General features: G+C 43.8%; 1 protein-coding gene across 5 annotated transcripts in view; it reads right to left on the minus strand.

Moving 5' to 3' along the window:
- RABGAP1 (RAB GTPase activating protein 1) overlaps positions 1–15,326 on the minus strand; it is a 3,038,993-nt gene that overhangs the window by 663,845 nt on the left and 2,359,822 nt on the right. For all 5 annotated transcript variants that reach the window (XM_069609645.1, XM_069609642.1, XM_069609641.1 and 2 more), the window contains one exon: positions 10,218–10,346. In XM_069609645.1, coding sequence (XP_069465746.1) covers positions 10,218–10,346 — 129 coding nt within the window. The remainder of the gene's footprint in view (positions 1–10,217; positions 10,347–15,326) is intronic.

The following is a 15,326-nucleotide window of genomic DNA, read 5'->3' on the forward strand; positions in this document are numbered from 1 at the left end:
ATCAACATGCCTTTGTTGGTCCTGCCAAAGAAGGACATGAAGCTTGACGACTTCACGAAAATGGACAATAGCAAAAGAAAGAAGAGATCGATTGAGGTGGCACCTACAGCCAAGGCACAGAAGGCAGAGAAGCCAGCTGGATTGAGCAGAGTAAATAGAAGAGGAAATTACTTTTCAGAAGCATCAGAGACAGCACTAGATGAAATACCATCAGAACACAGGCTGTTCAGCAGAACACAAATGTTCTTTGCATCAATAATACCATTGTGGTGACAGATTACCCCTGTGAGCTGATGGTGACTTCATTCTACAGTGAATGGGTTCAACGCAATAAAGGAAGAGCTCAGAGCAATAAGGTTGGTGGGGCTCCAGAATAGATATGTTCTGGACCACCTCACAGCTATGGAAGGAGGAGTTTGTGCAAAGATAAGGAGTTCCTGTTGCACATTCGCACCTGCCAACGATGAAGAAAACAGAACCCCATCAGATGTAGTAGCACAACTGGCACGGATACATGCCAAAATGGAAGAAGAAAGGAACAGGAAAAGACCAGAGCTGAATAGCGTACATATGGTCATGGATGCCATCATGGCTGTCAGATGGACTAAATGTGATAATGGGAGCACTTGTGTTGGCAGAATCATCAATGTGTGGGATTAAAATCTGCATGGCAAAGTACAAGAAAACGGCAGAGGAAGCAGGTCCTGATGGATGTGAATATAGGAGGCATAAAGGACGAGATTGTGTCAGAAAGGAACAAGATAAGAGAAAGAATAGCACAATGTGAACTATTCCCACTTGGGGCAATGAAGCTGGATAACCCATTCAATGCAAAGTAGTATGAAGGAAAGTGGGTTTGGTGTGACCCCAAAGGAGTGTGCTGTTACATGAACTGGTCATTCGATGACCACACCAACTACTATGGGCATCGCAGAGGAATAACAAAGATATGGCAGCCAAGAGCAAAAGCTCTGTCGTATAAGGATGTGGTCAACATGTTGACCAGAGCGGGGACTGAAGAGGGATGGGGAAGCCTGCCACCCCCTTCTGCCGCCTACTAAATTCATGACAATGAAGAAGGCCAGAAAAAACTACAATCACCCAATTATATTTTGGACGAATTCCCAATGGACCCATGATTGACAAGTGCATCACGAGGTATCCCTTCAGCCAGCCATATTGATCAAGGGACATGCAGATCTATCCATGCGTGGATGAAGAGACACAGGCTATGATTAAAGACACCTGTATGGACAGTTGGGACTAAACACCAAGAAGCCATATTGCTGACGTCCTTAGAGACACCACGACATAGTAGCGTTAGACATGAGGCACACGTGCCGTCCGCATTTCGGGACATAAACAAGCACTCGAATACATGAAGAACACAAGCATACAGTTCTATAGTTAGAGGACAGATAAATACTGTCATTGCTTTTATTATTTTTGCCATTAGCCAAACGCGTCAATGCAGAAACCGCAAGAGACAAGAGATCCTGAGCAAGGCTTGCAGATGCTTACACGTAAATAACCCTATGGAACTGCTTGAGCATCAATGGGACCTGACAGAGCCAAGTGTGACTAACTTATGGAAATGTAGCATAGCATGGACACTGTAGAAACCGCATTATACAGTTTAGGAAAAGTAGAGCAGGTCTCGGGCATCTGAACAAGAGACTAGCTGAGCTGATTCAGGCTGGACAGAGAGCAAGACGTGTGAGACAGGACCCGCAGCCAAGGTCAAGAGATATGGATGACATTCCAATCCCCAAAAAACAAAAGGATCAGCTGCAGAAAATACTAATAAATCCTCATAATTCAGAGCAGCACAGCTCAAATTCGTGGTCTCTAAACACATGATGTGGCCGAAGCAGACAATGGTCAGTGATCAGTGGTGGGAAAGGAGCGCTGGTCCCAGGCCGCCAGACACATACTGCAGCAAGTATTCAACAATATGTAACACATGTTGCGCCGATCAGGAGAGCACTCTCATAAGCTAAGGTGGGATACACAAGTTATAATACAGACACATAATCGTTCTCATTACCTTGAAGAGGTACACAGTGAGCTGAGAATCTTTGCAGATCACAGGCCTGGGGACGTCAGCTCTAGCGAATCACAGTTTAGTACCCTAGTGGTGGGTAGCAACAGACAAGAACCAATGGTAAGACCACAACACTGCAACAATGTTATAGTTAGTGAGTGGAATAACATATATAATGTATTTTATAGATAATAGAATAGTTAATACCCAATCACTTGGCCTGATAGGTTTTCTGGAGAGGGCCCAAGTTGTGACGTAGTGCTGACGGCATTTGGAAGTAAAACCGGCCTGAGAGCCGAGGAAGAGCAAGATGTGCATGGATATTCTTTGTTCCTGTGCTGATCCCTGTTGGTTTTGTCTGTAATAAACTGCAGTTTGAACTTGCCGATGACCAAGTCCGCCGTGTATCCTGGAGAAGGGTGTTGGGCCCTCCAAGTCCGCAGACTTCCAGTGTCCCTTTGGCATACCTGGAGGTCTGTCCCCAACAGAATCATACAATTATACAATTAGAATCTTTTAATGCAATTTTAGTTTGCAATAGTTTGTACTTCACAAACATGATGTTCCTGTAAAGTCAGACATCCAATTTTGTGAGTCAATGTTTTCACTTTCTGAAGCATGTTCTATGGAATGTGTCCAAATCTTGAAGAAGTGCGTCACTCGCGCACCATTCTGCCAGTGATAACGTAAGCACACATGAGATTGGATTAGCAATCACTAGATGCACTGCCGCATCATACATTGCTTTAGCTATACTGTCCCACTTAATGTCGCTGGGCCAGCCGCAAGCTCTGCACTCTTTTCCTGCAGTGGGCCATACTATATAGGGATTATATAGCCCTATAGACCCTCCTCCTAGGACTGTGATCTGTGTGATTGATCTGCAGGTCGCAGGTTCAAAACCCAGCAAGCTCGACTCACTTTCATCCTTCCGAGGTGGGTAAAGTGAGTGCCAATTTCAATTGGGTAATAATAATGTATGTAAATATGTTGAATGTAAAGCGCTTTGGGCAAAAAGCACTATATGAATAATAATTAGTAGTTGTTAGCCGATACCTACAATTGCTGGTAAATATGGGTAGGTAGTTTAAAATTTCCCATTGTGACAGTGTTCTCTCTGTTCACAGAGCGGGTGGCTGCCGGCTTTGTCAGAGCAGTCAGTGGCCCTTTGCAACCTTTCTCTGCGGGCCGCATGGCCATTTTCAGAGCACTTTGGATACCGCCGAAGTACCGGCTGTTGGGCTGTATTAAATACTTCTGCTACTTGCAACGGACGGCCATCCCCGCATTGGACCCTGCCATGCGCAAGGAGAAGTGACTGTTCCCTTGAAACACGTTCGCGTGGACTTTGTTGTACTACCAAACCACATAATTGTTCTGACCTTCTGTGGCCGCGCCCCCCTTCCCAGAACTCCTTATTACTAGCGTGTGCACGCACCAGAAGTACCGCCGAAGTACCGGCTGTTGGGCTGTTCGGGTGGCAGATAAAGGGTATAAGGAGCAGTATATTCTCATTATATTATCTGATAGGGGTAAGTCTCTGGAATTGACCTGGCTTGTGAAATAACTGTTGCAATTGCGCTTTAGATTTACATAGTTATTGAAGATAGAATAACCAGAAATTCTAGTCTTGAACGAAAGCACGTAACGGTGACGGTTAACGATTCACGTACTATACTATGTCTGCCTGGCTCCGGAGTGGCCATATTGAAAGTAAAACTGTTTCTAAAAAACGTAACATAGACTCAACTAAAGGGAACATCAATACTGTTACTGTAAATCTAACATTGGTGGCTTCTATGACCATGATAAGACAGCAACCAATATTGAAGCATCCTCTTCTAAAAATGCTCTGATTCCTAATGTAAGGAAAAGCTTTCTAAGTGTGACTGAAAGAGATTAATCACGATTTAGGCACAATTGAAGATGCTAACTCAGGGCCACCTTCAGACATATCGATACTAGCACCTGCAGTCCTAATGCAACTGGAAAAATGTGTAATCCTTTCTGATGGCCCATCAACTCCAGTTACTGTACGCCCGATTGGCAGACAAAGTGCATTTACATTGTGATGTGCCATGTATACCAGCATTGGAACCTGATGAACCGTTTGCTGATCTGGAAATTTCACTTAAACATCCAATCATAGACACATACAACGAAGAATCTTCCCAAAATAAAGAAGAGGGTGTAGTATGTTCATCCCCTGAGTCGCAAACTTTAACCCATGCTAGACCTACGAATGTCGAGAACAATTCTGACTCCCAAACTAAGCCTTCCTCTTTAGCAGAGGACTTACAAATATTTGAAGCATCGTATCCTGTAATGTCGAGGATTCTCAACCTCCTAGACAAGGGCCAAGACTACACACACTATGAATTACGCGATATTAAATCAGCACTTACTAAAATTTCATCTAAATTGAACAAACTTGAGGGATATATATTCGCTGACAACTATAAGAGACAAGGGGGTTGTCACTCTCCTAGCTCTCATGTGACCCAATTCCAGTCTACAGCCTCGCAAACTGAGGTGGAAAGAATAGCGATAGAAGACTCGCACAAAGTTAATGTGGGCTGTCCATCTTTTGAATTTGCATCCACATTTGCTCAAACTCTAAATGCACCTAAAATACTGAGTGCATTCAAATCTATACCCATGCACAATTGTGCCAAATGATTACCAATCACGCAGAGAAAATTGATCAACTTCTCTTTTTCTATCAATCAAACGAATTGTAAATCCCTACTAAAGATTTCAATAAAGAGCCGCCTCAGTCCAAAGCTGCCAGTGATGCTCCTGACAGTCCATCCGATCTGATAGCTGTAATGAATGAGGAGAGCATGAAAGCAACTCAAAAGCTGGATGCCCCACTAACAGAGGAGGTTTATGACTCAGGAGAACAAAAACACTTTATTTCGCGCAAACAAAAGAGATTACACACTCAAGCAATGAATAGACTCAACCTACGCAACGCGGAAATAACTGATTTACAAGGTAAAAATATAAAAAGAAAAAGAAATAACTCAAAAACAACGCACAAACACGGAATTGAACTCCAGGAGTAATCCATTGCCTACAGAGGTAAAGATGATTAACTCCCCCACCCAGATAAATACCGATTTAGGGATTAATGTTGAAGAGCTTTCATTTGAAAGCAGACTTGCACTTCAGCGTCAGTCAAACTTGGGCATTGTGAAGGATAAAAAATCTCTTCCCTCTTCTGAAAACTCAATTATTGACAAACAAAAAGAATGTTCAGCCTCCCTGACCTCATCACAACAATCCTTGCTATCAGCATTTTATAAACCAATTCCCAATAAAAAAAACTACAGGAAGGCCAAATTTAGAGCAGATGTTAAGGAAGTGGAATTGAAAGTACACGAGGGAAATCACATTGTGCAAAATTCAACAGAGACATAGTTTAAAGCTCGAGAACTGCAGAATCAGGTACATAGACTCACCTCACCACAAAAACCATACTTGACAAATAATAAAGTACAAGAGAGTTTAATGGACAGCAAGGTTAACACTCTCTCCTCCAATTCGGGATGCAATACAATACAACATGAGGGGTCCATGATAAATCCTAAAGTAAAACAAAACAACCTAGAGGATTGCGAGCCCATTATGGTTACAAAAGATAACGCGATGCATTGTATGATGATTTTGAGCATACTGGGATGGATTAGTTCCTCGGAAATAAATGGGGATCAGGACCTAAATCGATCATTTATGCTCCAGACCTTCAAAAAAATTCCTGCTCTTGGAACTCTGGTCTCCAACAATATTGTATGCCTACCATCAATAAAAAAAACACAGGATGGTACTTGAATTTCAATCTGCAATAATTGCTGAATTAATCTGGGACCACAGAAGAGAGTTGAAAACGCTGGGTTTATCTATTACTCAGCTACAATCAATTGAAGAAGCAAAAATCTTTAATGAAACTCTCCCGCCAATCTCAATAATTACTAACACACAAACACCAGGACTCCTAACATCTCACCCTTCGGAAGCTGCAGTACTTGCACAGTTGGTAGCAATTTCTGCTGTTTCCAAAGATTGGACATGGTGATCGGCTCTATTGGGGACCCAGAAAGATGAAATAAAAAGCGTACCCTCATAGTAGCACACAGGTGCTTAGAGTAACGTCATGGAATTCTTGTGGAGCAAAAAAATCTAAAAATTTGGGCAACTAGGTATGCTCCACACGAACTCCTTGACATAGTGTTGTGTCAAGAAACAATGTCTACTAAACCAATTGAAATCAATAGGTTTGCTTCTTATCACAGGCCAGCAACCCAATTACTTAAAGGTAGACCATCGGGTGGAATTGCAATCTTCTTGAACACTGGGCTTCCTTTTACATGGTTATTGTCTCGCTCAATGTACTCTCTTGTCACTATTGCAATTGAGCTTGGAATTTGCACGAGAGAATACCTTTTAATAATCTCACTGTACTTTAATCCTCTTTCCACTGTTATGAACAAACTATTTGAAGAACTTGATGTCTTGTTTGATGAGGTATTTTGTAAATGGTCTAATGCAAAAGTAATTATCGGGGGTGACTTTAACTCCGATTGTCTCCAAGGTCCACTTAGTGAATTGCAAGCCCTGATGCAAAAATATCAGCATCAAAGAAAAGAGGTACTCTTTTGCAGGCTTTTCTTGCGCATGAGAATGTTGCACTGACTACCTTTGAGACCAAAGAGAATGTTTATACATGGACCCAAAGTAATAAAAAATCTTGTATGGACTATATTGCGGTATCTGAGGAATTGGCCCCAAGCTGCAATGAAGTTCAAATTCTTAAGTCCGAGTTGAGTGATCATTGTATTTTATATCTTAAAATGCTATTGAGAACTCCAACTTGGGAACATGATCCACTTAACCCCTTTCTCCAAAATGATCGACCAGGTGCCTCTTTAAGGTGGAACCCGAAGTTATTTAGGAGACTAAATGCGCACATTAAATTGACCCTACTAACTTTTATGACGTTTAATGACATAAATGCTAAAAATACTCTAACTTTATTACAAACTACAACCATAACCAAGACAGCACTTGTACACCTTGTGAAAGACACAACAAAAGAAAAATAATTGCTGCAAATCGCTGATTTACTTACTGTCAAAATCAAATTACTAAAAAAAAAAAAAATCAGGAGATTGCTCAGCTAGCCAAAATGGGATTGACCAACCATGAATTCCACTCTACAAAAAGAAAAGTAATCAACAAATACTGCAATAATATTAGAAACTACAGAATTTATCTTCATCACTCAGTTAACCAAGCAATGATAGCTTCCTTATGTTGCAATGACAGACGCACTACCTGGGCCATCATAAGGGGCAATGATTCACAACGAATTGGTGAGCAAACTTCTAACATTACTGAAGAAGTATGGACACGATTTTATAAAAACAAATTTTCACTGCCGGAAAGATTTTCTGAATTCTCTATAAAATCCACACACTATTCAGTGGAGGAATTCACGGGTTGGACTTTGGAGGATACTATATGGGCCCTTCGAAAACTGAATAATTCAAAGGCTCCTGGCCCTGACTGTATTCCACCATGTGTGCTAAAAGAAAATGTCCAGCTATGGGCTCCTTTGCTGAAGATCCAATTTGATGAGATTATTTGTTCCTCCTGTATACCACCATCGTGGGTTCAATCAGTTATAGTTCCATGCTATAAGAAAGGCGACAAATCCAACCCGGAAAACTTCTGACCTATAGCATTGATCGATGCGAGTGCTAAGATCTTTGCAATCCACATATTGCAGCAACTAGTCTATATCAATCGATTTGCAATTCTCTCACCATTTCAGATCGGATTCTGTGCCAGAATGGGAACCGCTCTGAACGCAACCGTTTTAGCTCATCTAATTGCTAAAACTAAAATTCACAATACGGGTGCCTTATATATGGCATCGGTTGATCTATCCGCAGCGTTTGACTGTGTGATTCGCAACTTACTTTGGGAAAAGCTTGACCTTAAAGGTATACCACACTACCTAATCGCTTTTATAGCTAAATTATATCAAGGGACATCGTACTTGGTGCGTTATCAACAATTCCGGTGCCACAACAAATCCCATTCCAACTGAGGTGGGGGTTAAGCAGGGCTGCAATTTGGCAGCGACCCTGTTTAACTTCTACCTCTCTGACATAGAACATATATGGAATTCTGAAATCTCTTATCCTGCAATACTGGGGCATTTGAAAATTCAGTGAATTGCATTTGCGGATGATGTGCTAATCATTGACTGCACTCCGTACGGCCTATAAAAAAAGCTTGTAATTTTTTCTGAATACCTCTACAAACACAATCTTACTTGTAATGTCGAAAAATCAAGCATATTCATACTAAAAAACTTGAAGAGGAAATTGTGTACAATGAAATGGTCTATAAACTCTGTATACACCCCTGTCAACCTAAATATGAGATACTTGGGTTATGACATGACAGACTTCTTAAAAAAAACATTGAGACTAAACCTAAACGCAAAAACAGCAGTCCTGGGTACTCAAATGAGGATAGTGTTTTCGAAGTATTGTACATTTTCGTTGGCTCCATTGTTGCAATTTTATTTGTTGAAAGTGGAAGCTATTCTTCTTTATGGACTGGACTTATGTTTGAACAATATTGATGTAACACTTGATCAAATTCAAGGAAACTATGGAAATCTACACTGAGATTGTCAAGCTCATTACCTAATTGTATATTGCGACAGGAGTTTGGTATTTCTGCTTTATCGGCCAGATTTCATTGGCCGCAGTTATCGAACTGAAAGATGTTGTTTGCGCTGCAACACTCGCTCTACGAGGAATTCTTGATTATGATAAACAGTGGGACTCCACCTTCGGTGCTAGCCTTCTCAAATCTTATGATTAACAAATTGGATTAACGTGGTTTAAAACCAATAAACTTAGAACATCTTTCGGCCTACGTAAAAAAACGACTCTACGAACATGATCGGCTAATTACGCTAAATGATATGCATACAAAAAAACTATATTCAGAAGCAGCTAATTTTGCAACGCTAAGAATTCCTCGTAAAGCTTATTTACAAAAATGTCCTGCAAATGATTACCGTGATCTACATTTAAGATTTAAGCTCAATCAGCTTCACACTTTTAAAAAAAATAGTGAGATGGGGTAAGCATACCTCTACTGATCTAGAGGGGCAGTGTAGATTTTGCCATGGGGGCACATACATAGAAACGTATGTATTGTGCTCATTTTGAAGCTTCACGATACTTCCTCATTGGTCCTAAGGTATTAGGCATGACCCATGAAGCTAGAGAATGCTGCTGGAAGAAATTTATGTGGGGGGTACTCATTCAAAGCAATCATTTTACTATGTACATTTCTCGAGATATTGGTGCTGGAATTAGATAAGAAACTAATAAGTATAGAGGAAAAGTAAGGAAGTATGTCTTAATTTTTCTAAATTTTATATCCAATTGAAAGTATGAATGAATATTTTTTTATGTACTATGTATAACTGAAGAAGCAATTATATTGTTAGGTATATGAAGATGTAAAAGTTTGTTAATCAAACTAAAAAAACAACTTTTAAATAAACAAAATAAAAAAAATACCCAAGTGAGCTGGCGAGCCAGGCAGCAAAAGAATTCACAAAGGACTGCTGATGTCTGGGCGGTTTATGTCACAAGATAAACTGTCCTCTTGCATATAAACTTCACGTTTTTCCCTCACTATTCTGCTTTTGGACCTCTTCAAAGGATCAGTGTCTTTAATAGATTGCTTTATGAAAATAAAGTCCCTGAACTGCTGATAATACGTGGATTGCTGTCCTTCCTTGAGCGAGGGAGCCCCTTATCTTTCTAAAAAGCTCATGGTTGTGGTCACTGACCCAGTGACTGTGCCCTGCTCTATGAAGGGACTACGTGCGGGTGACATGGCACCTTCTCCACACTATCCCCGTGTGCAATATCCTCTGGCTTAGGGAGGACAGCAGCCACCTTATTCCACTAGTTGCCCCATAATCGGTAGAACATTACCACTTTGCATTCATTAGGTATTCTGAATCGGAGTGTCATTTGCATCCATTGCGAATACTCACACTTTAGTACTCACAGTATATCCCTGAATTTAACAGCGGTATCATTAGTAAGGATACGTCTGCATAGGTTCCTACCTTCAAATTACAGGCTAGCTCCATCAGCTTCTTTGCATTTTCTTCTGAACGATATCGCTTTGGCAGTTGTACACGGAAAAACTTCAAAGCGCCTTCAAAGTCCGTTAATAACAGGTCTTCCTTGGAGGTCTAGAAAAAATACAAAAGACGGTCATTGATATGAATACATTGCTAATGCTGAACTATAAACTGTACTCTTTGCCTTTTCGCGAGAACTTGTTCTAAAGCAGCAAAACGGCTACCATACTGTCTGCTTATGTGTATACAAATTATAAGTTACTCACTGTAGTAACTCCTAGTCCATAGTACCCATTCCTACATACTGTATAGAGCCGTCCCTCGCTAGGGACGGGAGACGGAACCTTTTACACCCGAAAAATCATCTTCCCCTTTAAATTTAGATGCTCGCTGGGGCGTGCCCCAAGGAGCAGGCACTCCGGACTCCACCCACCTGCGCCGCCACTCAGTCCCCCTTGACATGTTGACAATATGAACATTGCCTAATGACACCAGTTTTATTACGGGAGAGGATGGTGGGACGTATGGAGGAAAGGAGACTATGGACTAGGAGTACGTTAGTCACTATGGTGAGCAACTTAGAATTATTCCTACGTCCCGTCCCCTTTCATCCATACTGTATGGGTGATTAAAACTGAATGTAGCCCAAGGGTGGAGAGGTGACCCTCTTTAAGAAAACAAGCTCCTTAATACAGCCTGCCCGAATGCTGCGTCTGGAGCCGGCATCCTAACAGTAGTGCTTGCAGGAGGCCGAAGGAGTGGTCCAAGCGGCCGTCCTGATGATCTGCCACGGAAAGTGCCTCTGGAATGCGACTGCCGTGGCCTTGGCTCCGATAGCGTGGGCATGCACATTTGCCAGAAGTGGAGTGTGCTGCCCCTTATAGACCTCCTTAATGGCTGCAACCATCTACCTTGCTATGGAGGCCTTAAAAGCCTGATACGCTGGCCTTGACCAACTGAAGGTGACAAAGAGCCTCAGATTTGCAGAAGCGCTTGGCTCTATCCAGGTAGAATTTGAGTGTGCCTAACATCTAAACAGTGCAGGACCCTATGAGCATCGTCCTTAGGGTCAGCGAAACAAGTGGGTACCTCTATCTCCTCATTTAGGTGGAAAGAAGAGACTACTTTAGGTAAGAACGTGGGATGCGTTCTAAGGACCACCTTGTCCCTATGAAAGGTGGTGTAAGGCTCGGAAGCCACAAGAGCTTGGATCTTGCGGACCCGGTGTGGAGATGTAAGACCCCACCAAGAGGGCTGTCTTAATGGTGACCAGCCTGATGTCCGCGGCCGCCAATGGCTCAAAGGGTTTATGAGCCAAGGCGCCGAACACTATGTTGAGGTCCCACACAGGGTGTGGCTTCTTGATAGGCGGGTAGAGCCTGGTGAGGCCCTCCGAATGTCTTTTAACCAATGGGTTGGAGGAAGAGGAACCACTCTCCTGATTTCCGGTGGACTCCGATGGCCGCCAGATAAGTGCGGCAGGTGTCCATTTGCACCCCCAAGTGGGCGAGGTGTGCAGAGAAGGATATCACGCCATACAGCGTGCAAGTAAGAGGATCAATCTCTTTAGACTCAGTCCAGTGACAAAACCTAGACCACTTCCTGTTGTACTGGCTCCTAGTAGCATTGCTCGTAGCACCCTGTATGATGTCTAGGTTAGGCTGCGACAAATGCAGATGCTTCAATGTGACCTGTTCAGGGACCACGCTGCGAAGGCTAACTTCTGGGGGGGGGGGGCGGGGAGGGGAGGATGATCCTGCCTCCCTGCTGGGATAGCAGATCAGCTTGGCCCAATGGAAGGTGAATCGGCAGCTGAACCGACAGGCTGAACAGCTCAGAAAACCATGGTCTCTCTGGCCACACAGAGCTATCAGAATGATCTTGAGGTGTCGGTGCTCCCTTATCTTGCAGATCACCCTGTGCACCAGGGGAGTGGGCGGCAATGCATATGCGTTCATGTTGTTACACTGTAATTGTAAGGTGTCGCCCAGGGAACCTAGGCCCTGTCCCTGCCAGGACGCAAACTGAGGGCACTTCCTGTTGTACCAGGTTGCAAACAGATCCACCTGGGGCTGCCCCCATCGGCCTAAGATCCCCTGAAGGACTTGATCGTTCAGTTGCCATATGTAATTATCGTCACCCAACCTGCTGAGTCTGTTCGTCTCCAGGTTGGACTCTCCCCGGGAGGTCGATTGCCCTCAGGTGAATGTTTTCTCCAGAGCCCACTCCCACATGCTGACGGACAGGCGAGACCTGGTGCCAACCTGCTTGTTGATTTATTACATGAAGGTGGAATTGTCAGTTTGAATGAAAATAGTCTCGACACCGCTCAGCGGCAAGAAGGCTTTGAGGGCGAGCCAGATCGCCTTGAGCTCTAGCCAATTGATATGGGCTTCCTGTTCCTGAAGGGACCAGACTCCATGGACGCTGTGGTTGTCCAGGGTAGCCCGCCAGCTCTCCAAGGAGGAATCCGTGGTGATGGTAAGCTGTGGTGCCGATTGCCGGAAGGGTCTGCCTATCCGGAAGTTGCAGTCTGTGCTCCACCAGACAAGAACCTGGTGGAGAAAGGGAGGAATGCTGACAAATTCCGCCTGGGAACCCTCACTCCTGACTCCATGAGTCTGCGAAGTGCAGCTGTAATCTCATTTTGAGCCTTGTGTAAGGCACTGCCAGTAGACATGGCGCCATGATTCCCAAGAGCTGCTGGTACCACCATGCTGAAGTCGCCGCTCTGCTGAGAAATGACCCGTGGCCCTCTTGATGGCTATGATCTTGTCCTCAAAGGGAAAAACTCTCTCAGAGCTCGTGTCCCAGATGAGGCCCAGGAACACCAGAGACTGCGTCGGGTGCAGCTGTGAATTCTTGAGATTGATGGAAAATCCCAATTCGTGTAGCGTATTCATGAGGGGGGAGGAGGTGTTGTAAGGGAGAATTCTCTGTTAAGGCTAATTTCCCAAACCGAGTGAGTCCCCCAGCAGCTTTGCTGGATTTTTGGGGTTTATTTTTTTTCTCCTGCTAAGAGTGAAAGAGTGAGACTCTTTTTCTCCCACTCTTAGACATGATTTGAGATATCCTTTGACTTTGGAATGTGTTTAATGGGCTATGGGGTCTTTTACTCCATAGGGTTTCATGTGGTTTTGGTAAGTGTTACACAGCACTCTCAGTGCAGTAACACAGGGGTGGCATAGTGACCCCCAAACATAGACTCCATACCCTGGGACTGACTTCTGTCTCCCAGGGCATGTAAAGTCACCATTGACTTTACTAGTCTTAAATTGTGAACAGAACCAGTACAAAGCCTCCTATTGTGGAAGTACTGGTAGGGGTAATTAGATTGCCCCTGGGTCTGTTTTTCGAGAGGGCACTGTGCAGTCCCCCCTCGTCGAGTTTCTGGCTGGTGGCAGTGGATACCACGTGAAATATTCCACCGGAATACTTCCTATGGGATTTTCCCATTCATTTTAAACGCACTACTTTTTGGTGCAATGTTAAAGATACCGCCGGGTTATTTAATATTTATTCCCCGGGTTGGGTCTTTTTGCCAGGACTCGGTTTTAAAATGGCGTTTGTGTTCGCCTCTGTAACTCCAACCCAAGTCGAGCCCTTTGTTCCACCTTTTGGCGGGCTTCTCCACAGAAGCCTCCAAAAGTGGTGCCACTCTGTCTGGGTCTAAAGGATGTGTGGGAGGGGGGTTTAGGCACCCTGGACTGAGTTGCCTCGGCAACTCATGTCACACTCTTGTGTGATTGGCCTAGTGGTGAGCCGCCCGGCTCACCACTTAGCATGTTTGAGTGACAGCTAGGACTGATGAATGGGGGTTTTCTGCATAAAAGCAGGGCTTTGGGGACTGGAACTTCAGAAGTCGCACAGGACCAAAGAATCCGAAGAGGGAGAAGCTGAGCTGACCTGCAACGACAACACCACCGGCGGAGCCCTGCTGAACCGCCTCACCACTTCCCAACGACAGAGAAAATCTTCATCCCGGAGAGTCTTCTTTCTCTGAGCTGGTGGGGATAACCAGTTTGCCCTCTTTTTCGCCTTCGTGGATCGTCTCGTGGTCGAATCGCCTGTGCCAAGCACCCCGGCGGCCGGATAGCCAAGCTTCACCACTACCGCGAATAAAAGGGTAGTACCTTTTAACCGGGAAACTCCGCGGCTGGTTTCTTCCCTGGCAGTGCAACGGCCTCCAGCTTTCCTCCACGTCGAGATCTCCTCTTCCCCTGGACGAAGCACCGACTTGCACCCGCTGCCAGGAACAACTGCCCCCGCTGGAGCTTTCTCACCATTTCAGGTATTGAGTCCCGCCTGGTCTCCCTTGTAACAGACTGTTAAAGGTGTCCCGTAAATCCTTGACATTCTATCCTGGGGTGACTTGGGACCTACTAACTAACTTTTCCTAACTTGAGCCAACCCTTTTTGGACTCTTTGCAACGACTCTTTAAAAGTACTTTTCAACTGTGTGATCTTGGACACATTCCGCCTTTTTCTCTTCAAGAGTGGGCCTGGCCTATGACTTTCTTGCTCCTCAGTAGATTCTGCCTTTTCTGACTTGCTCTGGTTCTCCTAAAGTGTTGATATTGTCTATGTTCCTAATTCTGCCTTTTTCCCTCCCTTTTTAATTAACTTATTGGAGTGCCATCTTAGGTTAAATGCTTACCTCTGTCTGAAAATAAGTGGTGTTTTAACTAAGACTTGTTCAATAAGTGATCAGGTATGTATATATATTAATAGTGACTGTGTGTTAGGCGGAAACCTGTGCAGCTGCCTTTGGGAACATTGCAAAAGATTTAGGACTACAGGTGTTAGCAGTAAACCCACTTGGTAGCAGTCTGTACCACCCAGATTTACCTGGTAGCTGTGGCCGAGCAGTCAGACTTCCCTCAAGAAGAGTTAGGCAGTATGCAAAGTATACACCATAGGCACTCAGATACTACAATACAAGCAAACACTGACCAGAGCTTTGGTATCAAAGTATATAATTATTTATTTAAAAACACACTGTTTGAAACACCCCAGCACTATCGTAAAATACTCTAAACACAGTTACTATTATAATATGTACAACCCTTGTTCCTTATCAGATAATTCTTA

The sequence above is a fragment of the Ambystoma mexicanum genome, chromosome 8, assembly GCF_040938575.1.
Source record: "Ambystoma mexicanum isolate Mex_15411 chromosome 8, UKY_AmexF1_1, whole genome shotgun sequence".
In the NCBI taxonomy this organism is placed as follows: Eukaryota; Metazoa; Chordata; class Amphibia; order Caudata; family Ambystomatidae; genus Ambystoma; species Ambystoma mexicanum.